The 26,489-nt window shown below is 38.0% G+C and overlaps 1 protein-coding gene across 1 annotated transcript; it reads left to right on the forward strand.

The window, feature by feature from the left end:
- Positions 1–205: 205 nt before the first annotated feature.
- larp6-like.1 (acheron) lies at positions 206–25,654 on the forward strand. Its single transcript, NM_001079168.1, is given in 4 exon segments — positions 206–222; positions 11,011–11,186; positions 20,567–20,777; positions 22,821–25,654. Coding segments are annotated over 3 exon segments (1,446 nt in total). The 5' UTR covers positions 206–222; positions 11,011–11,025; the 3' UTR covers positions 23,895–25,654.
- Positions 25,655–26,489: the final 835 nt, after the last annotated feature.

Here is a 26,489-nt window from a genome sequence, read left to right on the forward strand (position 1 = left end):
TGCAATGCATTTTTCATGGGTATCTCTGGTTAAAGGCCAGTGCTGGCATGTGTGCTTTAACTCATCCACGTTTATGGTTTCCCTTTAAGAGACATTCAGGTGATCTAAATGGATCATTTAAGAGGCTTAGACTGATAAATCAGAGCAGTTTAGTCCCTCTGGCTTTTGTGGTTGTCAGATATTTGCTTTGAGGGGAAATGGTGAAGCAACTTTCAGTATTTGGTGAGTTTTGATCTTTGGATACAACCCATGTTATTTCAGTTCTCAATTATTGGCTACAATGTCAGAACTTGGTTATTTATCTAACGTGGTGCCAGAACAGCCTGGATTACAATCTGCTTCTCCAGACATGATCAGGAACAAGCATTTTATGACTAGATTCTAAGTGACATAAATTTCATTTTAGCCCAAATCTTGACTATAAAGCAGATACAAAACTGTAATGTTCTGAACCTTGCCCTCTAGTTTAGCACTTGGGGGGTTATATGGGATTTATAGTTATGCAAAATCTATTAGGAATGTGAGTACTTTTGCAATTTGCATTCACTTAAAATTCTCAGTGGTTTCTGAGATTTTAATTTATAGACTGCTAATATCAGGCTTATAATCAACATCTCTAGTCCACAACCCTAGGGTTAAATAAATAAATAAATATATATATATAATATATATATATATATATATGCATAAATGGTTGGGCTTGCTGACACACTGACTTTCAAAGAGAGCTGCTGGCTGAAAGCCTGGTATTAAGAGTCTAAAATGTTTAACTTAACTTATGATATAAATTAAAAAAATAGACAACCATTCAGGATATGTTTACATCCATTTATTTTTTGGGCTTAGGTCCCATTTAAATATATTGTACTTACGTATTAACCTTAAATCTACTTACTAATGGATTGGTATGATTAGTTTTCTGCAAGTTAGAATGTTAAAGCATAGAACTTATTGGTTGCTCAGTGTAACCGATTGGTATAGTTTAGCACCTACATTAGTAAGAGCATTTTACATAGTTTAGCTTAGTTGAACAAACACCAAAGTTCATCAAGTGAGCCCAGCACACACAAACCTATACTGACCTATCAATGCACTCGCTTACATACATAAACCTATACTGATCTATCTATACACTTGCATACATAAACCCATACTGACCTCTCTATACACTCACATACATAAACCATATATACCAACATCCATACTAACTGTAGATATTAGTATCACAATATCCTTGGATACTATGCTTGTTCAAGAACTCATCCAGGCCCCTCTTAAAGGCATTAACAGAATCTGCCATTACAACATCACTAGGAAGGGCATTCCCCAAACTCACTGCCCTCAACGTGAAAAACCACCTACGCTGTTTCAAATGAAAGTTCCGTTCCTTTAATCTGAAGGGGTGGCAAACTGATTCTTTTTATGTGAAAAAAAGAATATCCCCTATCTGCCTATAATCCCCTCTACTGTATTTGTAAGGGTCTGTGTTTAACCTGTTGTAAATTAGAGCAAAAAGAGCAAGCAGCAGGTTTTACATGTATCTGTTCTATTTTCAATGGGATCATCCTATTCATTTTCAAATGTTTTTTTCCCTCTTGCTGTTACACATGCTACATAGGGGACTGTGGTACAAGACTCATAGTTCTACTAGACTGCTTGGGTACAGAAGCACAAATATGTACATAGGTAAAGCTAGTCAAGCAGTGAGCAGTATTCATGTCAGTCCTGTGTTTACCCCTAAGTGTGAGTGCTTCAGTAGTAGTTATTCACCTGTACTGCATTAACTTAGAGGCACTTTTCCTGTAGGTAAGATGGTAATTTATTGAGACTGTATTCATGTATGAGACTTTGTCACACCCATTGGCACCCATTGTTTCCTCTAAGCTATGCATGCACATATCAGCGAACATAACACATTGTGGTGTAAACTGAGAATTTTTAGTATATTTAAATCCATTCATGTTTCTGCATGCACCGCTCCCAAAAGGCACTAAGAAGATGGCCAAAAGTACATTAGAGGGAACATAGATTTATTTGTACATATAGTTTTATTTGTAAATATTCATTTTTATTTGGTGATTAATCAAAGCTTAGTTTGAATGTTCTTTCTTGTACATTACCCTTATACTGTGGTATGCACAGAGTTCCAAATGGCTTTGTGTATCTGTGTGTCTCTCTTTCTTCCATTCAGTTTTTTAATTCGAAGGCATGTAATTTATTTGCTGCGTTTCTCTTCTTGTGGCTGTCTGCACATCCAATTTTAGCTGGCTGACTTTCTGGGGTTTCGCTCTTTTCTATGTAAGAACAATGTCAGTAAGGGCATTTTACCTGCACTTGTTTTTATTGGTCTTTCTTTATGTTTAAAATTTTTGTTCTACTGATGATGGAATCATGTAGTTTGTTGCTTTTTCAAAGCTACAACTGATAGTTGTCACAGTCACTGTTCTTATATATAATGTATTATATATAACTGTTCTGCTTTATCAATAGACCACTAAATACTGAATGTATGCAAGGCTCTCATAACTATATACAACCTTTATATTTTCATGTGCTAAATGTGAAGATCCTCTGTCCCAACTCCTTAAGAACCTAATAAATAACTGCAAATATGTAGTCTCAAAGCATAACATTAAGGGGCACATTTACTAACCCACGAACGGGCCGAATGCGTCCGATTGCGTTTTTTTCGTAATGATCGGTAATTTTGCGATTTTTTTTTCGGCGTCTTTACGATTTTTGCATAAAAACGCAAGTTTTTGTAGCCATTATGAAAGTTGCGCAAAGTCGCGATTTTTTCGTAGCGTTAAAACTTGCGCGAAACGTCGCGCCTTTTAAGTTTTAACGCTACGAAAAAGGCGCGACTTTGCGCGCAAGTGTTAACGCTACGAAAAAATCACGACTTTGCGCAACTTTCGTAATGGCTACGAAAAACTCACGTTTTTACGCAAAAATCGTAAAGACGCCGAAAAAATCGCAAAAAAAAATACGAAAAAGTCGCAAAATGTTCGTTTCCAATCGGAATTTTTCCAATTCGAAATCGTGTCTTAGTAAATCAGCCCCTATGTGTTAGGACCTCCTTGCTGCTCAGTTCTGTATATACTTTGCTGGTGTCCTGGCACTACAAACAGTTTTGTTAGCAATGCTTGCAAGAAAGATCGTCTTCACACTTATGGCTAAACTCCACGGGAGATTTTAAAAATCCTTGTCAGATCGACAAAACACATCCTATAAATCAGATGTAGTTGCATGGGTTAAAATATAATGAAACTGATTAAAAATCTGACGTGTAAACTACATGAAAAGATTTCCATCCAACACTTGTCAGAAGGGAATTCTGTGTGCTGCATCTTCATCCAAGGAGAGAAAATCTGAAGCGGACAGACTTTCTCATTGAAATACATTGACTGTCGTACAGTATGTAGATGCATAAACAAAACACATCTGACTTTCTCATCCAACTTTACATTACAGTCTATGGAGATCAGATTTTATAGGATACTACAAAATCTCTTGGTGTTGCATGGTGGTGTGTGCTCTTGCATGACCAGATCAGATAAAATCTGACCCACAAAATCTGGTCAAAACCTCCAGTGGAGTTTAGCCCTTAGGGTCTATTTTGTTCTGTTCTGCAACTCTTTGGGCTGCCTCCAGCTGTGTAATCACCCCTCAGAGGCTTAACATACATTTTCAGTATCCCCTCAAACTCCTCTGTCATTGCCTTTGGCTGTGGATATAGTTGTTCACTATTGTACTTTCTTTCCTTACTCATTAACAACATTAATATAGCCCTGGTCATCTCCTCCTTAGAAGGAAGCCACTCTCTCTAGTCAGGCTTGTTTGGTATATTTAAACTATGTTGTCATTAGTGATTTTTCTTTTTTATTCTCTACCTGCTTCTTTTCTACTAGATGAACTATATAAAATGCTCACACCAGAGTTCTTACCTGGGTTGTACTCTTTATCTAAATTTGTTTACCTGCCTTTCTGCTCAGAAAACTTAAAGGTACTGTACAGTATGTTTTGTGTTAAATTTAAAAAGATTGTACTCTTACCTGCTTACTATCTGTACTGTACTTCTGCATACAAAAGGTACTGTATCTTCCAGTACACCCCACTGTAGAGTAATTCTATCGGCTCTTAACTCCACCATTGAACCAGTCACACCAACATCTTTTATACTTATGTTTGATGATATCTTGAAAGCCTGTTCTTTGGTGCACCCTAGGAAATCCAGTGTGGCATTTCCTAATTCTATATCAGAACACAAGTGAGGAAATACAGGGTAGTCTCTTTTCAACCCAACTTACTATGTATGTTATATTACTAATGCATAGCTAAAACCCCTGCTTAACGATGTCTTGTCCTTCTGTAAGCCAAACAGTTAGAGTAAAGAGAGGGAATATATAAGGAAAACTATAAGGAAAGGATGGATAATGTTATGCAAAGCAAATCAATTAAGAGAATTAAAGAAAGGAATGAAAAGGAAAGTTTGGAGAGATGTCCTGGGCCTATGATGTTCTTGTGGGCCCATGGCACCCCAGTGCAGCACTGGCTTTTTATACAGTATATTCAGTAGGGTAGATTTTGTTTTTATATTACATTTCTTTTTATATAATAGGTGTTTTTCTTTTCTTTGGTGAGTATACAGTGCTTAGACTGAATTCTATATACTGTTATTAGCAGTATCCTATTATTGACTTAATTATTTAAATCTTTTAAGTGAACTGTCCATTGTCAGTGATTATGGTGGGAGATTGTGATCAGGCTGCAATGCCTATGTAACACCTCTTTAATGCCCAAGCCTTAGACTTAAGTTTGTACAATGGAACTTTTTCCAAGGCAATATTTAGGAACCCTAGTGCAACCTGAACAGCTTATGACATTGGATGACATGGATTTTTTTTGGAGTTTTTCTATTTTCTTTTTGTTACTAATGTCACATTCAGTAAAATGGAGCACCATTATTCAAAAGTGCCACTTTCAACTTTGCTATAGGTTAGTAGACTAATATTGTAAGGTATTGTAGTTTCTAGTCCCAATACGATTTGAATTTAAGCAACCCACCACAAAAATCAGTTCAGTTATTTTTTTTTTAATGGATTTAGGGTGGTCTGTGTATTTGAATAGAACTTTTCTGTATGGTGCATTGTGGCTTTTTTTCCCGTCTATAATGTACACATATAGGTTTGGTGGAGCAAACTTGAAATTCATGAAAGCTATAACATATAGACCATCATACTTCTATATAAATAAAAAGTGTATTTTTCATCTTGCTTTCAAGTATTTGTAACTGACCTTTTACAATATACAAAATGTTATAGTTATCTGTATATTTGGAGACTGGTCCTTCTTATGAGAATTTACAAAAGTCTAATGGGTACACCATACATGGGATTATGAATTGGTTTTCTTCCAGGAAATGAATGCTTTTATAGGGTTACTTGTATTTAATAGGGTAGTTGGCCTTGTAATCCAAAACCTCATAGCTTCTGGCATTACTTGCTGCAGCATGAAGAGATTTCTAAAAGAAATACCATCTTGTCATAAGACATTAATTTTGCCCTACTTATGAAAAGATGGTTGGAAATTGTTTTAGAAAACTGAAGGTTGTTATTTAACAGTGAAGAGGTTACAGAAAGTATCCTGTGAGAAAAGCCTAATATAGACATTTCCATGAGGAACTGTTAGTACTAAATTGAAATGAGTTCATATGAAATTTTGATCAGGGCTGGGGCACAAAGGAATCCTGTGGGACCTGATTTAAGACCTTCTGTGCATGGGTTATTATGGTAACTCGCATTCCCCTATAATTAAGCATGTCAGGGCATCCAATAAAATGTTTGATCTTGTGCATGCTGGAAAGAGGATTAAGGTTTTCATAATGTGAGCAATCTTACTGCTGCTATAATTATGCCTGCTAAACTCTATCAGTGGGCCAGAATAAGCCCTGGATGCTTTAAAATGAATGTACCTGCATTTGCTTTTGGAAGCAGTTTCTGTAGTTATGCAACTCAAAAATGCAAAATATTCCTTGTGTTCCTTGATGGAGCTTAGTATAGAAACAAGCAAAACTTAGCTGTCACTTGTGTAAAGTTGATGTGCAGAAAAAGCTATGGTCACACCGTGGGTGCTCAAGTCAACTTTTTTTTTCTTTTTTTACAGAAAGTTTAGCTCTTTATTACTGTGGGCCAGTACAATAAATTTACGCCATTGTTCCCAATCCCAAGCCACATGCGGGCCAACAACATGGTAGTGATAAGTAGGTTCCAGTGCAGCCTGGATGATGGACTGCAGGTGATTGCAGAAGTAGCAGAAAGGCCCATATTGTCCCTGAAAATAGGTAAATTCTAGGCAAGTCTTCCTAAAGTGGCAGTCTGGCAAGTACTAATGCAGATACTCATTAATTGCATTAATGTTGGACAACTCCCAACATTTTTTTGTTAACCATGGGCTATTTTGGAAAATGTATAGTGTGTGGCTGTCCTAAATTATCAGTAGTCTCGCATTTCTTTGTCATAATGTTGATCTGATTCCTATGTGAGTGCAGTTGGAAGTGACAACAGATAAAATAGAATTATCAGCATTCTAGTAATCTTTTAGAGGTATGGGATCGGTTATCTGGAAACCCGTTATCCAGAAAGCTCCTAACATTTTGGCACCCCCAAGTGACTTAACTTTTCCTTCTCCTTTAAGATATGGCGATCCAAATCACAAAGACCCATTATCTGCAATACCCTTGGTCCTGAGCATTCTGGATAATGGGTCCTATACCTGTACTATGTAAGTTAAATCTGCAAGACAGCATATGCTAGAAGTTCCTGTAGCCAGGACTGGACTGAAATTCAAAATGGGCCCTGGCATTTCAGGTACACAGAGGCCCAGCATTTGCCCAATAAATAATGACTCTCTATGGCATCTTATAGCCACTCCTCTGAAAATATAGATCAGAATAGATCAAACTAACAATCTGTTGATTCTGGGTTGTGTCAGTCTCACTGTGTGGACACCAATGTTAGATAGTGCTCAGACAGGCTGCATGAAGGTAGTTTAGTAGGATCTAAACTACCTTCAGATATATTGCATATAGGGGTGTGTGTGTGTACATTATTTATATATATATTTATTCTATATCTTCATATCCTTATATAAATTTTCAAAAGAATTCTTGCATTTCTGAACTAGTCACATTGCTAAGGCAGTATACTGTACAATGTGTTTTGCATTCCACTATGTCAAACTTATTTTTATATGTGCCTGTATGCTTTTTATACAATATCTTTATTGCAGGGGGGAGTTAAGCATGCCAAAATTATATGTGCACTCGACCCTTTAGGAATGTAACTGTCTCTTTAGAGGTTTAAATGTTGGGACCCCGAAAGAAGGTATAACGTAACTTAAAATAGAGTATGCTTATGGTGTTAAGTGGAATATGCAGTCATTCCCAGCACATGAGAGGAAATTTGGGTGCTGCAGGATACTGTATTAAGTACCACTCCGGAGACTCTACATCCACCCTACTTCCAGCTGTCCCACAGAAACTCTGAATCACTGGCTCTGGGAAGCAAGCTTGCAAACATTCCAGAAAGCTGTAGACTTATTTTTAGAATAATTGTTTTAGGGAATCTTAGCGCCCATATAATGTTCAGCTGTATAACCTCACAACCCACGCTTTGGTCGTGTAGTTTGATTAAACAATTAACTTTGCCTATATTTAAAATTGCTTTACTCCAAATCTTTTCCTTCCTTTAATTTTTCACACTACATCCATAAGCCACTAAGGTGGCTATTTCCAAATCTCCAAGAAGGACACAACTGCTATGTTTATGTATAGTTGGGAAAAAATGTAGATAAAAAGAAAATCGGGTGGGACAGGCAACAAATGGCTGGAACATTTCACCATCATCATCAACATCAGGCAGCGTCGGACTGGCCCACCAGGATACCAGGAAAACTATCGGTGGCCCCTTCTGCTCCTGATCATTTGGCCTGTTTCATTATCATTTCCTATTTCTGAATGGGGAGAAAGAGATGGAAAGATAGATGCTAGCATGTAAATAAAAGAGACTAGGAAAATAAAGGGGTTGGGTGAGGAAAGGAGGAAAAATAGTTTTGAGAGTGAGCCTATAGTCTAAGGTTTTCTGGTGGGCCCCTGAGGTCCCAGTACGATTGGGTCTCATGGAAGTAATAATTGGTAGGGGTGCACCACTCCGTGAAACACTGCACATACTAATATTGCAACAACCAAGAATGTTCCCTTGATATAAAATTGCAAAGAATTTGATTTGGGGTTTTAATTATCTAGAGTTCATAATATCCTTAAAAGATTCAAAGAAACTAAAGAAATCTTTGTAAGCAAGGCCAGTGTTGGATGATCATAATCTTCAGGCCCTCCGGTGGCACTGCATTAAGAACACACACACAATTCTGTAGTGAATCACAGCATGGGCTTAGGAATACTTCTGAAAACCACTGACTGCTATCACAGTTTATTTCTGCATCCAAAAATGCAAGTTAAAATCCACCATGCAAAGCACAAACCATATATAAACCTTATCCAGAAACAACGCAACCTTCTTTGGGCCCAAGCTCATTTAAAGGAGAAGGAAAGTCATTTTGGCATTTTGCTGCCAATAGATTTTCCCAAACGGATGCGAAACAGCGGGAAAACATGCCCCTGTCTCAGTTTTTTTTTTTTTTTATAATGTTTTGGTGGCATCAAATTCAAAATAAGCATATATTTTATTCTTTGTTTCAGCATTTGATATATTGTCTTTGCACTATTTACAATTAAATAGGGTTTTGAAAAAAATTGCAAATGATCCCATTCTCTTTGCAATTGACAGTGCCCCAACTCATAGAAATGGGGTTCTGTCTGTAACCCTTTCTTGGCACATTCACTTAATATGGGCTGTATTTTTCAGGAGATGTGTGTTCTTCAAAGAATATTGATACTGGGAACTGGGAACAGCGCAGTGCCTCCACCTAGTGGACACTGAGGAACACACCTCTAGGGGATTTCCACTAGGAAATAATCACACACCGCTTTTGCAGAAATGTTAAACTTTATATAACTGTTGGAGTTGGAAGTTAACACTTTATGTATAACTGATTTTCCTGCTCTGAGGAACCCATGTAGTTTATCCACAGCTGGCACAGACAGTCTCTATAGATGCCCAATCCCCACTTGGATCCGGATAAAACACAACCCTTAGGTTAGTTCAGTCCCTTCCCCAAGAGCTCTTTAGTCCCCCCAGGTAGCGCTACCTGCCCCAGAGTACCTTCCCTGTATAAAGGTGGCTGCTCCCACGTAGCAGGCAAACGAGCAATACCTGTTCACAGCAGGGGACACACACAAGAGATACCACAGAGGACTGATTCCTTCCTGGCAGGCCAGCAGACTTTTTCCTTTCAAGTCTAACACACAATATGGCTGCTCACACTGTATCTCTTTCAACTCTGGCAAACAACAGCAGGGGCTCCCTTTATAAGCTGCTGGGCCCGCCCCTAGATTTTTGGCTCCAAAGCTTAGGCACACCTCTCCCAGACGTGCACTGGGGCAGCCAGCCAACCGGATCCCTCCCCAGGCTGTAGCTAGGCTGGATGAGATCACAGACTGAGAAACAGGGGACAGGGTTCTCTGATCCCCTACATGTCTATAATTATAATGTCTAATAATTATACACATTCAATGGTAATGCTGCTTATCCTTTAGTTTAAAGGGCAAGTTTAGGTGCACAAGACCTGGTTAGGCTGTATATACATACTGTATATATTACTGTATTTAAACATTCTCCGCACTCCATAAATATAAAATGGCATAAATGCACACTAAGAAAAAAGTGAATTAAAACCCCACAGACATTGAGGTAAAATACCTGTTGAAACAAGTGTGTGTGTGTGTGTGTGTGTGTGTGTGTGTGTGTGTGTATATATATATATATATATATATATATATATATATATATATATATATATATATATATATATATTATATTAATTAATATACCCACAAGACCCTTGGTGCTGGTTGTTTGATTTGGTATATGAGCCGCACACATATATATAAAAGCACAAGGCCAAAGGCCTTATACAGGAACGCTGCGGTGAATTCTAAGATCCTCATATTTTACTATGGGGGCACATTATTTATTATAATACACAATTTTTCAGTGAGTCATGTGACAGAAATCACATCACCACTAAGCACTAAAACTGATGGCCAGGTTGGAGCTGTAGAGTGCCATTGAGTCCTATGGAAGGTTTCAAAGCCAGAAAGGTTTTGCGCCGTTTACGATCGTTTGCATCCGAAAATTTAGTGACTTTCGGATCGCAAACACAATGTTTTCATACGACCGAGAAAATCATTTTTGTGACGTTTTTGAACATCAGAAATTATCGTTGTTACTCCGAATTTTTTTCCAACCGTGATTTTAAACATACAAAAATCGTGGTTTAATTAATGGGCCCCTAAATGTTGTAGAAAATGTACAAAATATACTTTGGAGAATTATTTGTCAAATATCACACTATTGCCAGTAACATTTAAAATAGAAATGTCAAGGGTTATTGTGGACTTAGAGTTTCCATTGTTAATTTTTATATAATTTGTTTTAGACTGGCCCCCCTACATGCTGCCAACTAAGACTGGAAGCCACTTTTCCATTAGGGCTGAGAATAGGATTGAAAAAAAGGGGGGTTTGGTAATTAATCCTCCATAATCTGTTCTGATGGCATCAATGTATGCAAAGAGAAAATGATGTGTGTGTAAGGGTGCCCAGTCATGCTCTCAGGCCAATGTCAGATGGGTGGTTTTCTCTGGTATATTTATCTAGCAGGGAAAAAATGATCTGCCTATAAATGCCAGCAGAGAAAGCAACCCCTCTTTCATTGGCCATACACTACCAAATTTATATTGGCTACAGAGAAGAGTATATTTGGAAAAAAGAGTACTATGTACTGGAACTGTATGCTTTCTGGGATAAGAATTTCTCAACATTTGTCTTCTAGCCTTTTTAGGGAACAATGTCCTCTCCTTGTTGTTCATCCCAAAGATCTCCATCCAGCAGCCGCAGCATTCCTGTTGGTGTGCAACAGCACTCTTTTGACTCCGGTCTGGTTTTGAGAGAAAGAAATAACAGTAGCTGCCATCACAGTCAGAATGATCACCTTGATAGCCTGGACGGGTGAGTATTTTCACATTTTCACTCTAACAATGTTAGAGTGCTAGAGGTTTATATACTGATCTCTTTGACCATAGAATATATCAGTGATTAATAGTTTTTTTCCCTCACTTCTTATCAGGCAGCACTTACTTATGAGACCCCTCCTTCTATTGGTAGAAAAAACACAACCCCCCCACCCCAAACTTCAACCACACGCTATAAAACCCTCCTCTACCAGAAAGCCAGCAGTGTTTTTCCCTGCCTATCGGGTCAGAGAAGCATCACTGGTTGTTATTAGCTGCCTGTAAGCTTGGTTGCAGGAGCCTCAGATATATTTACTTTTGTGCCATTACAAGGATTATTTTGTATCTGCATACTCTGGCTATAAAATTAGACATGAAGACCATGGATCCTGTGTGGCTGAGCTGATGTTCCCATCCTGAATTTTTGAGGATATGCCTTGAGGTGCACTTAAAGGTAGTCCTGTTAGAAGATATTAGTACTTAAAGTCAGATATCACTATGAAGACTACGGGGCATCTCTTTAATTGTGGCCCTGAATAGAGCATATTTAGCTCATGTTGTAACTGAGTTTATCTCTATGCACCCTTAATATAAAGCCGCTTACTTTTGGCTGGTGATTCTAGAAAACTGCCACACCAAGGTTATGTGCCTATTTCTTCTGATAAGAGTGCCCCAGAGGCTACAAGGGCGTCTGTATTACTGTAATACATTACAGTAACACCTAAAAATTAAAGTGTTTTAAAGTAATTCAAATATAATGTACTGGTGCCTTTGCTTCAGAAAGTTTACTATAGTTTATATAAACAATCTGCTGTGCAGCCATGGGCGCAGCCAATCTAATGCAAAAAAGGAGAAAAGTCACAGGTTACACAGCAGATACCAGATAAGCTGTGCAGAATCCCATTGTATACTACAGAGTTTCTGTTATCTGCTGTGTATCCTGTGCTTAAATGGCTACCCCTATGGCTACACGGCAGCTTGTTTGCCAGTTTTACCACTGCAGGGCAACAGTACATTTTTGCCATTCTTTTAAAACACTTATTTTTAGAGGTTACTGTTCCTTTAAGTATAACTATAACTATAATTATAATATTATAACTATAATTACTACTATATGTTAATTTTTTTCCAGCACATTCTATATTTCAGTATGTGCTGCATTGCACAGTCTGGTATATAATACTACAGTATTTATGCCTGTAACATGTAGTTACATTGCAGTGTCTATTATATATATCAATAATAATAATAATAATAATTGCTAAGGCAATATATGAATAACAGTTCGTTACCATTATCATGTGCTATTGTTCATATACTGTATTATTATTGAGCTGCAGATCCCCCCCTGTTATGGTACTATCTCGATACTCTTCAGCATAGTAAACTAGATCTATTCTATATTCTATTATTTTACAGGTATGGGATCCCTTATCCGGAAACCTGTTATCCAGAAAGTTCCAAATTACGGAAAGGCCATCTCCCATAGACTCCATTAAAAGAAAATATTTCTAATTTTTAAAAATGATTCCCTTTTTCTCTGTTGCCTTCTAGTGTTCCTGCTGTCAAGATATTGACTACAGCAGTTGTAAAGTAGTCTTTATTGGAGAGAGATTTACTCTATTGCAGACTTCTGCATTATTACAGAATAGTTGTGGGTACAGTGTGACTGTTACAGGTTACTATTCTTGCTATGGGACATTTAGTATTGACTGTTGCTGTAGTTCTTTTGGCAGTTTGTAGTTAGGACGTGGGTAATAATTCCTTAATGGGACAGCGCCCTTAACTTTACTTGATAGACCAACTCCGGTTAGGAAGAAACAGGTAGACTTTCCTCATGCAAATACCTTTTATTCACAGCCGATGTCACTGTTGCATATAAACAGGCAGGCAATGAAACACTTTAAATGGTACATATGGTACATATAACTCTTTCCTCCTTCCAATGACTTTCCAGGCCAGTTACACAATTTAGAAAAATTAACATTTCAATTCTGATACCATGGACCTTTTTATCTACAGATTCTGGCCAGAAGCCTTCTACACTCTTTCTAACTGTTCCTATTCTGGCACTGGATTTCCTGACTAATGGGAGACCCGTTGGAAACTAGTTCCCCTTTTTTACCTGGTTGGGGCGGAGGCTGCCTGTTCTATCTACCCTGACTGCCTCACACATATAATGCTCCCTATTACACCCCTCTAACCTAGACTAGCTATTCCTCTACTACTGCCCAGATCCTGACTCACCTCCTGTGGATAGGTGTTGATTTGACCCCACAGTCCTGTCAAAGACCGTGAACCTGGGTGTGGCTGCTCCTTTTATATCCTCCTGCCTGCACTGTCCTCTGGTGGCCAGGGGTCTAAATTACACTTAAAGGGACAGTAACACCAAAAAATGAAAATGTATAAAAGTAATTACAGGTATGGGATCCCTTATCCGGAAACCCATTATCCAGAAAGCTCCGAATTACGGAAAGCCTGTCTCCCATAGACTCCATTTTAATCAAATAATTCAGAATTTTAAAACTGATTTCCTTTTTCTCTGTAATAATAAAACAGTATCTTGTAATTGATCCCAACTAAGATATAAATAATCCTTATTGGATGGAAAATAATCCTATTGGGTTTAATTAATGGTTTATTGATTTTTTAGTAGGCTTATGGTATGGAGACCCAAATTATGGAAAGACCCCTTATCCGGAATACCCTTGGTCCCGAGCATTCTGGATAATGGGTCCTATACCTGTACTATATAATGTAATGCTGCCCTGTACTGGTACAACTGGTGTGTTTTCCTTAGAAAGACTACTATAGTTTATATAATAAAGCTGCTGTGTAGCCACAGGGGCAGCCATTTACAGGAGAAAAGGCACAGGTTACTTAGCAGATAACAGATAAAACCCCATTATATTCTACAAAGCTTTTCTGTTATCTGCTATGTGCCTGTGCCTTTTCTCCTTTTTCCCAGCTTCAATGGCTGCCCCCCGTGTTGACATAGCAGCTCATTTATATAAACTATAGTAGCGTTTCTGTTGCAAACTTACCAGTTTTACCAGCGCAGGGCAACTGTACATTATATTTTAATTACTTTAAAACACTTTCATTTTTTGGTGTTACTGTTCCTTTAACTTTTCTAAGTAACTATACTGCTGCCTAGTGGTTAACCAACAATCCTTTACCCCATTTCCCAACATTTAAATACACATTTTTTCACCTTCTTACAAGTGTAACTTGAGGCCTAAATGTTCCATGTTCCCTATGTGTTACTGCTCCTACACACACACACACACATGACCAACCTCAACCAAAGCACCCTAATAATCAAATAACCACACTGAACACGGAATCTTATGGAAAATATAAGGGACCAGAGGTTACTGCTTTGAGCAGCATTTAGGGGCCTGTTTATTATGCTGTGTAAAATTAAATTCCTTGAAGAAAAAGTGTAAAAAGTTGTGTAACATAAAGGAGAAGTTCGTCGTCTGAATGTCAGATGTTATGCTTTTATTTTACGTAACTTCTGGTGGAAGAAGAAACTCAGATTTTGCATTGTTTTTTATGGGGCAAAGCCTGTCGGAGTTTGTTGCCGGTTTTTACATGGCATATTAAATCTGCCCTTTGGAGTAAGTCCCCTCCACCAAATGTGGCCCAGTTAACACACATGTAAGTTTTTAAGAGTACCCACCAAGGAAGAGCCCCTTGCCCTGCTCTCCCTAGTTTCTCTCTTCTCCTCACCCCCCATGGTGTTCCATAACACATGTTTCCATGCAAGCCTAACAGTACAATCACAGCCTACTAAGCCTGGGAATAGCCCCACCCCACTTTTTCTTTAATTCTGCATTCCGCTTTAAGAGTATCCACCAAGGAAGATCCCAGAGCCCCTAACTCTGTTCTCCCTGATTTCTCTCTTCTTATTGTGCCCAATGGTGGTCCATATCCCAGGTTTCCATGCAAGCCTGACCATATAATCACTAGCCTGGGCATAGCCCCCATCATCTGACACTTTCTCTGTCCTGCTGCATTCTGCTGCTCTGCCTTCCGATGTACATTTGGTAACTCTTGCTAGTGACCTCTGGCCTGTTGAAGAATACTGAACCTGTATTACTTTAAAAAAGGGGTTGGGAAAGTGGGAAAAATACAAAAGCAAAAAAGTTATCCCTTCTCTCCCATCCTCACCTTTAAAGCACCTGATAGCCCTCCCCTTTTACACTTCTCTTGGGCCAGGGGGAGTAAGGGGGCAGCTCCCTGAAACATTCAGCGCCCCCACCCCCTGGCAGTCATTTCATTATCAAGAACAATAGGCCTCATGGGCCTCCATTTTAAGAATTGCAGCCTTCTATAACTGTTGTTACTGTGGTTATAGACTATATTGTTGTTGTAGCATGGCTTCTGTTATAGTCATGGTAAACTTAGGAGTGCTGCATTGCTGTTCTACTTATCCCACCCTAATATACTGCTACTCATTTGTAAGTGCTGCCTGATGGGACATGAGGGAAATAATGAATTTTTACTTACCAAAAATTCCTTTTCCCTCAGACCCACAGGCGGCACAATTTTGCCTTCTTATATTATTGGCTTGTTGTTGCTTGGTAAATCCCTGCTGTCTTCCTGGTGAAGGAGGGTTTTATCGGGTGCAGTTAAAGTTTGGGGGCAGTGTTTTTTTTCCTACCTATAAAAGAAGGGCTCATCTCAAATATAAGTGCTGCTTTTGGGACTGAGGCAAAAGGGTTTTTCATTAATATTTATTCATTCATTATTCTTGTGCCTTACTGACCAAACAAATGTTCATTTTGCATCTGTTTTAATTAGGTTTCCAAAAAGCAACTTCCTTTTCGGATATGGAAATTTTGTCCTTTTATTTGTTCAGAATTATTTATCCAGGCAAAGTATTCAATGCACACATACAAAACATACTCTTGTCAAACAAATTACATTCAGCAATAAGCATTACCTTCTTTCAACAATCAAATTTCCTTCCTGGCAGCTATATATATTTCTCTATATTATGAGGTATTGGAATAAGCCCTGAGGCATGTTGCTATGGGGGGTAGGGGGTGGCTGTTGGTAACATCAACTTAACAGAGAGGCATTACATTACATTACACTATACATACACTTCTTTCTTATAAATTTTCTTGTGGTACCAATGTACCTGGGATACCTAGGGTGGTATCTCCACACAATACCAATACAGGTATATGGAACCCTTATCTGGAAACCCATTATTCAAAAATCTCTGAATTACAGAAAGGTCATCTCCCAAAGTCTATTTTAAGCAAATGTTTTTTAAATGGTTTCCTTTTCTCCCTGTAATAATAAAACAGTATCTCATGGTAACTAAGCTGAGATGAATACATATTCATTGAAAACAATGCTATTGAATTTATTTAATGTAGGTTTTTTTTTTTGTTTTTTTTTTATAATTTTAGCAGACTTAGGGGCAAATTTGTCAAAATATGAGTTTAGAGCTTAATACATGCATGTTCCTGTTCTATTCTTATGGGGATTTTTTACAAGTATTTTTATCAAATGTTGAGTTCTAGCTCTCAGCCATTGCAAAATGCGCTTCTAAAAATCCCATAGGACTGTATAGCAAGTGGTGAGTTTTTATGTTTTTAAGTTCTAAACTCACATTTTGATAAATCTGGCCCTTAGTGTATGAATATCCAAACTATAGAAAGATCCCTCATACAGAAAATTCCAGATTCTAAGCATTCTGTATGCAAAGATTTGCTAGGGCCTAGGGCAGAACAAATTTAGGGGTGAAATGCCTCCCAGCCACACCCAACATACAGAGCTCTGGGGACAGGATGCAAAAACTTCAGTGCATCCTGTCCCCAGTGCTCTGTATGTGAAATAAATGGGCGTGCTTGCAATCCATAGTGAGGAGCGGGGGATGGGAGTGGACTCTGGGTGCCATAATTATAAATCCGGTGTTTTCTGTATATTAGATCCTATACTTGTAAATTAGATGATGGAACTGCACCTGTTTTTCACTGAAACCTGGTTCTCACCATATTCTAACCACAGATGTAACAAATAAATGAGAATGTGATGTTACAACGTGAGGAGCTTCTCCAAATTTTGGTATTCGTTGCCTGCAGTCACAAACAACATTCTTTTTACCGCATTGCTTACACAGTGAATGTGGGGTTACTAATTGGCCCCTTTTCACTATTCTGCTTCAGACACCTACACAATCTTGCTCCCCTGGTGACTGTTGGTGAAATAATCACACCACATGTAGCTGTCCCTCTTCTAGTGGTTTTAGGTATTAAAAATGACCAAGAAAGAATCTACAGAGTTTTCCAAGATATAACTTTTTTATGCTATGGAGTTTCTTGTAGAATTTCAAGATCTTTGAAAGCTCTTTGAAGCTTTATGAACATTTCAAACATTGTATCTGAGTATGTTTCAGTGTTTACCTAAAATTATAAACCTAAATGTGTAGTATAGGTATGGAACCTGTAATCCGTAATTTGGATCTCTATACATTAACCTTTTTACTGCCAACGACGTGTGGGATACGTTGTGGCAGAAAAAGGGCTTAGCTGCCAACGGCATGTGCCGCCGCTGCAGAGAGTTTCTAGTGATGACAGCCCCATGGGCAAGGAGCCATGGGGGCTGTCATGTTGGTCCTGCAACGCGATCGTCGCAGGACCATCCTAGAAGCAGCAGACGCGATCGCATCACGTCTGCTGCTTCTTCCCGTTTTCCTCCTTCCCCCAAGTGCCGCCGCCCACTGAGTTCCTGCTGGACTGCAGCGTGGATCGGTGCTTCAGGACAGGTAAGGTGTTGATTTTTGTTTTTTTTTTTTTTTGCAGTTACACACTTACACACACACTTTTACACGCACTTACAGCACACAATTTAGCAGGTTTTTTTGTTTAAAATTTTTCACACTTATATACTGTACACTTATATACACTCATATACAAACTTACACACTGTCACACAACTTTTACACATGTACACACGAATACACAAACACTTTGGGGTTTTTTTGTATTTGTTTTTTTTTCATTTTACCACTTTGTTTTTAGTTTCTTTTACCTAAAAACTGTTTATTTTGACAGCGTGACTATTGGATCAGATATTCTGACCACTAATTACACTGCCATGTGACTTATTTTGTTTCACTGATTTGCACAATTTTTGTGGTTTTATCGCATTTTTATCCCTGTATAAGTGTTCCTAATCTGTTTTTAGCATAGCTTTGCCAGGTGTAACTTTGGTGTACAAAAATAACTTTACCTATTTTAAATTCATCAGAATGTGTACTTTCCAAAAATATATGGTTTTCTGGGGGTCTCTGTATAGTTAGGGGGGGTTACTGCACATAATACGCTGTCAGGGGTCTCTGTATGCAAAAGCTGAGTTGGCAGGCGAGAAATCCATATGCGCTATTTTCATTTTGGGGTCAGTACATACCGCAGACTTTGGTATATCTATGCATATTGGGCATCAAACTGTTCAGTAGACCTTAGGTGTTCCTATTTGGGGTGACTTGACTTTATCTGATCTTTATCAAGAAATTGTGAGAGATAAATGCGGCAAATTGCAACATTTTTATGCGATTTTCTAAATGTCATAAAAATCTGCAAACTTAGGAAAGCTTTACAGCTTGGTACTTTGGAGCAAAAAGAAATGTTCATCCATTATATATTCGGGGGGATGTGTACTTTCCAAAATATATGGCTTTCTGGGGTGAGTGTACTTTTTTTTGTAGCATTATCCCACATAAAGGATGTAAATGTGTTGATTTTGCAGGAGCTGAAATTATAGATCATATGGGGGTATGTTCCCATTGGGGCCCCTACATGCCACATACTTAGGTAAACCTATACATATTGGGCATCAAACTGTTCAGTGGACCCCTGGCATTCAAATTCAGGGTGTTTTATCTTGGTACCTAATGGTACTTTGGAGTAGAAAGACATGGTTACCCATTTTAGATTCGAGGGAATGTGTACTTTGCAAAAATATGACTTTCTGGGGTGAGCATACTTTTTACTAGCTTTATCCCACATATAATGTAAATGTGTTGATTTTGCTGGCGCTGAAATAACAGAAATGATAGATCATATGGGGGTATGTTCTCATTGGGGCCCCTACATGCCACATACTTAGGTAAACCTATACATATTGGGCATCAAACTGTTCAGTGGACCCCTGGCGTTCATATTTAGGGTGTTTTATTTGGTTACTTTATGACCTGTAGGAGTTAAGATACTATAGACAGGAAGCTTTGAAGCGATTTTTTTAAAAATTTCACGAATTTTGATAAAAACCAATAACTTTAGGAAAGCATTGCAACTTGATAGTTTGGAGTAGACAGACAGTTGTGCCTATTCTGTATTCCCCAGAATCTGTTCTCTCCAAAAATGTACAATTTTCTGGGATAAACCTTCTGTTAGTGGAATTTTTGTCCTTGAAATGTAAAGTATGCAGCTTTCTGGAGCAGTGCTTTGGAAATTTGGTAATGTACTGCTGGGAGTTTTTGACCTATACAAGTGAGAAATCTCCATAAAACAATATATATTTGGTATTGGCACATTCAGGAGACATGGGACTTTCCAAATCAGTTGTATATTCATGCATAAAATAATTTTTCTAGTATGTGTGTTTATATTTTTTCATTTTTAGACATTTTAGAAGCCTATATCTTGTTACAAAATTGGAATTACACAAAAATTCCACCATATTTTGAAAGCTTAGGTTGTTCTGAAAAAAACAATATATTGTTTTCCTGGGTAAACTAAAAGTCCCCCGAGGAAAGGCCCCTAAAGTGAAACCGTGCAAAATGTTCAAAAACTGTCTGGCAATACAAGTTCCGCTTTGACCAAAATGGCTGGCAGTAAAAGGGTTAAGGGGTCCATTTAAGAATACCCCGAGCCTTCAGATCTTGAAACCACAAGAGAGGCCCAAACATCTTCTGTGCTATTAGGATAAAGAAACCAAGCATGAATTGGAGTTTCTGGGAGGGTGGCCTTCCTGTAATTTGGAACTCTCTGGATAACGGGTTTTCACCTGTTTAAATGGAGCATTTCACAGAAAGATTACTTCTGTTAAGGGAGCCACCAGATCCAGGGTTCTTTCCCTGTGTTTCAGCTAAATCTTAGGACTTTTGAAGTTAGAATCCTAACTGTACAAAGGAAAGAGCCTGAACCCTTGGTCACGTTTTTTTTACAGCTCTGGGCAATAAAGTCACTTTGTTTTACAGATATAAAAAAATAAATAAATAAAATTGTGAATATGTAAATTAGGTTTTGGTGTTAGTATCCCATTTGGCTAGAAGGAAGGATTTCATATTGGGCAAATTCTAAAAATTTTAGATTTGGTACAGCCCTACTAATATTTTTTTTTTTTTTTTTTAAGGAGTTTCTTTGACTTTACTGAAACACTGGATGATTCTTCTTATGAAGGAGACAGTGGAATCCCTGACTTGAAACTTGTTCGAAAAATTGTAAGTCAGGTAGAATTCTACTTATCGGATGAGAATTTGTCCCATGATGCTTTCCTGCTTAAGCATGTCCAGAAGAACAAGATGGGTTATGTCAGCATAAAACTCCTCACATCTTTTAAAAAGGTGAGTAATACTATGTTATCTATTTTAAAAAGGTAAAATGCATGTTTGTTTTATTTTAATTCTTTGGTTGGACCAAGCTAGGCTGTAATCTGTTCAGTTTGTGGCTCCTTTATAATTTATGATGTTGGCAACAGACTATTTGTATTTATAAAACAGTTCAGTTTTCTTAGATTTAACTAATATTCAGGACATGTAAAAAACAATCAAAACCCCTTAGGGACCATTTCTAGATCATTTTTTTTTAAATGACTTTGATTGCCTAGTCAGACTTTTGATGAAATGGTCACCTCGCCCCTAGGTAAAGAACATATAAAAGTGGTCTTCCTGTTACCAGATTACCTTATTAACGTCTCACCAGAGCCCTGTAGGTTTCTAACTAAGTAGCATGCTAAGATACAAGATAAGGCTTGTCGCCAGACAAATTTGTGCAGTAAAGAGCTCCTCTTAAGATCCCATTTCCCTTCTGTTTCTTCTGGAAGTGGACACTGTAATCATAGTGCAATATGGTTGTATATACTTGTATTCTTACAATTAATTTATTAAAAAAAGATCCACATGGATACAGGATTTTTCTTCCTGGACTGACTGTGATAAAACAACTTTCTATGTACTTTGAGAAAAAATGTTATCTCTTCTGCTATAATGTAAGTGTGGGGCAAATGGTACATCCTGTGCTCATGTCTGTTTAATGTAATGTGTAGCCAGCCTGAATTCCTATTCTCCAAAGGTAATTGACCCCTGCTGTGAGGGCAAATAAAGCTAGGACCCTCTGTAATCCAATACACATAGTTGGCCCCAACACCCCCTGGAAGGGCTGTGCCCTGTCTGGATCCTGCATACAGACTAAACTGGGCATGCTCACTAAATGGCATCTCATTGGCCCAGTGGTATCAGCTGTGATTGGCCATTCTGGAAGCTGCCTTTGGGTTGGCAGAAGGAATCAAACCTTGTTCTGCATTTACGACAGGGGCTGCTCCCTTTCTGGCTTACAAAGGTGGCTGCCAACAGTTCCAATTTGTTAGTCTTTATTATACACAAGGAAGATCACAGAGACTGCCCAGCTGTAACCATCACAGCTGTACCCACAAGTTCCAGTGCCTAGAAGTAGCAGTATCCAGCCCTGGAACCCCCCGCAGGTAGAACCGCTAAGTGTAGGCTAGCTACCATAGGAACTCTGAGCAAACTGGCAATGCTGAAGCTACAATAAAGAGCCTTATTGTCTAAAGGAATTGTGTGTGTGTGTGTGAGTCCGACCCTATGTCCACGTCCTTTGTGCGGCTCGGTGCCGTCACACTGACCTTTTCAGTTGCTTAGACCCCTAGTTACAGACAGTCTTTCTAGAATCTTGAGGAATGTAGTTTGCAATGGATATTCTTTAGCTGTCTTAACTATACTGTCTAACTATACATTGAAAAGATAATTTTTAACAACTTTCACAGTAGATGCCATTTTTATATTCTAGAGCAGGGATCCCCAAACTCCTTTTTTTTTTACTAGTAAACCACAATCGGATGTAAAAAGTGCTGGGGAGCTACACAAACATGAGAAAAAGTTTGAGGATGCAAAGTAAGGGCTGTGATTGGCTATGTGGTAGCTCCATGTGGGATGCTGGCCTGCAGGAGGCTCTGCATGGAGTAAAACTGTCTCCATGCTTCCAAAACTTGCCTCCAGGCTAGATATTTAAAAATGGGCACCTACTTTGAGACCACTGGGAGCAACATCAAAGGAGGTGGTGAGCAGCATGTTGCACCTAAGCCACTGGTTGGGGATAACTGCTCTAGAGGCTTTACCTCCTACGCCTATACATTGTTAACTATAATTAACTGACTTCTATCTATTACCTACAGAAAGAATGTTATATGAATATGAATATTCTTGCACAGACCTTTTACTTAAAATTGAACCTGTTAAGGTTATATAAACAGATGCATATTTCCACTCATGCTACAAAAAAACCTTTTCTCCCTCTAGTCAGAATAGTCGAGGTTGGTAAGACTATCCATAAATATAATGTGACACATCTTAAATTCTATTAATTTGCAGATAAAATACCTGACAAGAGACTGGAGGAAAACTCTTTATGCTCTGCGGTTTTCAGAACAACTTGAGGTCAATGAAGAAGAGACTAAAGTAAGACGGAAAAACCCATTACCAGACTATCTTCTTGGACTTCCACCCACCAAGCAGTTATTGGTTTGGAATATATCTGATCCAGAGAAAAGATCTTTTAGTTGCCAACAAAAAAATTTAATGGAAATTGTGACTTCTGTTTTTGCCACTTATGGCTTAATCACTTCCATTCGCATTTTGAAACCAGGAAAGGAAGTTCCAAGTGACATTAGAAAGTACATGTCAAGGTATCCAGAACTATCTACTAGGAATTGTGCTTTAGTAGAATATGAGAGTTTAGAAGGAGCCAGAAAGGCTCTTGAAGCACTTAGTGGGAAAGTGTCCTCTACAAATATTGACAGGATCAAGGTAATCCCTGTAAGTGGTCGCGGTACAAGAAAAAAAAATGTAATTGATACTGCAGAACAAGAAGACTTAGACCTACCAGACAAAAAGATGACAAGAAAAGAAATTAGAGCCATGGAAAGACTTCAATACACAACTGAAGATTCTTCATTCTATAGTTCATCTGAATCAGATAGTACTCCTGCTTCCCCAGTCTTGGCACCACGGTATCTTTCACCTCTAACTTTTTCCAGCCCTAGTATGATGTTTAAGCCACCTTTCTTTAGTAGCCCACGCCCCAGCACCTTATATGCTCGTAAAAGCCTGTCTTTTTCTCCTCATAACCCTTCTCCGTTAGCTTCTGAACTAGGAATTGGAGATTACCCAAGCCCTGGCACAAGCCCAGAGTTTTCCCGTAAAATTTCAGACCACTCTGCAGAAAATGCAATGAGCTCTACTAGTCCTTGGGTCCAACGCCGCAGGGCTGCAGCCCACAACCTACTACTAGAAAGTAAGCCACTACCATGTAGCCCTCTTGCACTTAAGAAGTTGCCAGTTTCTCTTGGCTTAAATAATGGGGTCGTTCGTCACCCATATGGGCCAGATGGCAGTAAAGGGTTCCACAATTGCATTGGCAGGGGGAAGCTGATACTACGGCACTAAGTGGCGTTTTGGATTTCCCTACATTACAATTTAACTTTCTAGTCTTGTTGAAATTAACATGCAACAGAATATAAAGACCTAAAAAGCGTCCTGTAGTACTTGCCATATACATTTTTTTTGTACCCTTGATCTCCATATATCATTTACTTTAAGAAGTAACTATTTCAGTCAGTTAAAATCATTTATAATATGGCTAATCATTGACCAAGAAAGTCAGTTTCTGGAAAAATGCATAGATTTCCATGTGGAAAAATGCATAGATTTACATTTTTGGACATACTGTCACAATGCAAAACACTTGCCTGTCAGAAAGTTTGCAGTTAATGTGGCCATACACTGAAAGATCTGCTAATTGTGGTTAGGTTGACCAACAAGTGGATCTTTACCTAATATGCCCACCTTAAGGCGGCAATATCAGATTAACCCAATCGTTTGACCATCAGGGGTGTAGGCCTTTGTGTGATGACCTCATTAATGAGCTGATATGCTCCTTGCCCTGGTGGCATTTTTTAACCTGCCTAATTTGATATTGGAGCAATTTTCAGCCTGATATCCATGGGGTATGCCTGTCTGAGGCCACCTTTAGTCTGTGTAAGTAAACCTTTCTAGCAAAATTGGGATTCACTTTCAAATATGACCACACTGGATTTTTTTTTTTTTTAATTTAGTGTAACTAGTATTTTAAAAATGCAACAATTTTTCTTTTTCTTAAACTTTATCATCCTAAGGCCAGCTGATACAATGCAGTGTTTGAAACCTCTTCACATGAGATGCTTTGGTGCTTCCATTTTGTTAGATATGCGAATATGTTCGAGTCTTTGAATAAAGATATGGGTTTTCCTGTAACTTGCAGTGTTAGACATTCGTGCAGAATCGTGTATTACCATAAACCATTACCCTCACCATAGTTTCCTTCTCTGCTTATGGCTCATTTTAAATGCCCTATGTACATTTTTTCCTTTAATCAGTTTGATCAAGGGTATAAGATTAATTGAAGGCATCTGAGTATCCCCTTCCTTTTTATATTAAGGACAGACCTTTCTCTGTGCTATCAACAGTCTCACTGGAGTCAGTGTGATGTACCCATCACATATACAGTAAAATAATACAGGGAGAGCTGCTATAAGCAACAGGAAAGAATGATTTATTTGCGTACAGTTTGAGTGACCAGTTCTGAATTATACCTGCAATCAAAAAAAAATTCTTAGGACTTTAATGCGAATAAATAGCTGATACATATGTAAGACTTTCCCAGACTTTGGCCTTATGACATTTAGCACGACTATGTTACTAAAATAGGTACAGAGATACTTTCATACTACAGGTATACTGTAAGTCTTTAATCATTTCTCCCTTGTACTCACCATCATTTCTAGTTAGTTTTCTGGTATTTACCATTCATTCTCCCTTTGTTTTCAATGTTTGTTTTAATTTGAGTTCTTAAATGTAATGCTAAAAATAGAGCTATTTTTTAAAATGGCTTGTTGTAATGTACACTTTACATGAATATTTTGGATGCAAATCGGTACAATAAGAAACTTGCCTGGCCTAATTAAAACCTGCTTATTTAGAAAAAGTCTGTTTAAGGTTATGTAGAAATATATAAACAATACACCTTTTATAAAAAAAAAAATTACATTTGTCCTGCATTAACTATTTATGAAAGTTTTGATGGTAATTCAATAATAAAATGTAAGCTAATATAATATTGTAAAATAGTATCCGATTTGAATTGTTGGAAATAAAAACTTGTCTGATCACTTTCTTTGCTCTTTTTTTTTTTTTTTTAAATTTAAAAAAAAAACTTCTTACTGCAATTCCTGAGGCCGTAGGAAAGAGTGCTATACCATGCTTTTTAGTCAGTAGTGGTGTTTACATCCACAATAGTAACAAATTAAATCCCTTCTCATGTGGCTATTGAACTGAATGCCAACATATTTGTAATCCATAACATAATTTACTCTTGTGAAGCTAGAACAAATTCAACCTTACTTGATACTGAATTCTTCTGGGCAGATTTATTAAAATGTAAGTGTAAAGCATAATACATAAAAACTCACCCACGTTCTGTCTATTTCTGTTCCATTCTATTGCTGTTTATTAGAAGCGTATTTATCAAATGGGTTGAAAAAAGACCAATACTAAGGGGGAGATTTACTAAGGCACGAATTAGAATCCTGAATAGCAAAAATTCGGATTGGAAACGAAAATTTTGCGACTTTTTCGTCGCCGTCGCGACGATCGTATTGAACGATCGTAAATGGCGGAAAAACCTTTCCGATTTTGCATGATTTTGGAAGCCTCCCATAGGACTCAATGGCTCCAACCTGGCCCTAGGAAAGTCACAATACTAAAGCTTGAATGAATCCGAAACTTTCGTACTCGGCGCAATTTTTTTTGCGATTTTTTTTTTTTTTTGCGACGGCGACTAAATAGTCGCAAAAATACCAATCATTATGAAAAAAAACTCATTCGGACACATTCGAAGCGTTCGTGCCTTAGTTAATCTCCCCCTAACTGTAGATTTTAGTATCACAATAGCCTTGGATACTATGCTTGTTCAAGAACTCATCCAGACCCCTCTTAAAGGCATTC

Source organism: Xenopus tropicalis, chromosome 1, assembly GCF_000004195.4.
Source record: "Xenopus tropicalis strain Nigerian chromosome 1, UCB_Xtro_10.0, whole genome shotgun sequence".
NCBI lineage: Eukaryota > Metazoa > Chordata > Amphibia > Anura > Pipidae > Xenopus > Xenopus tropicalis.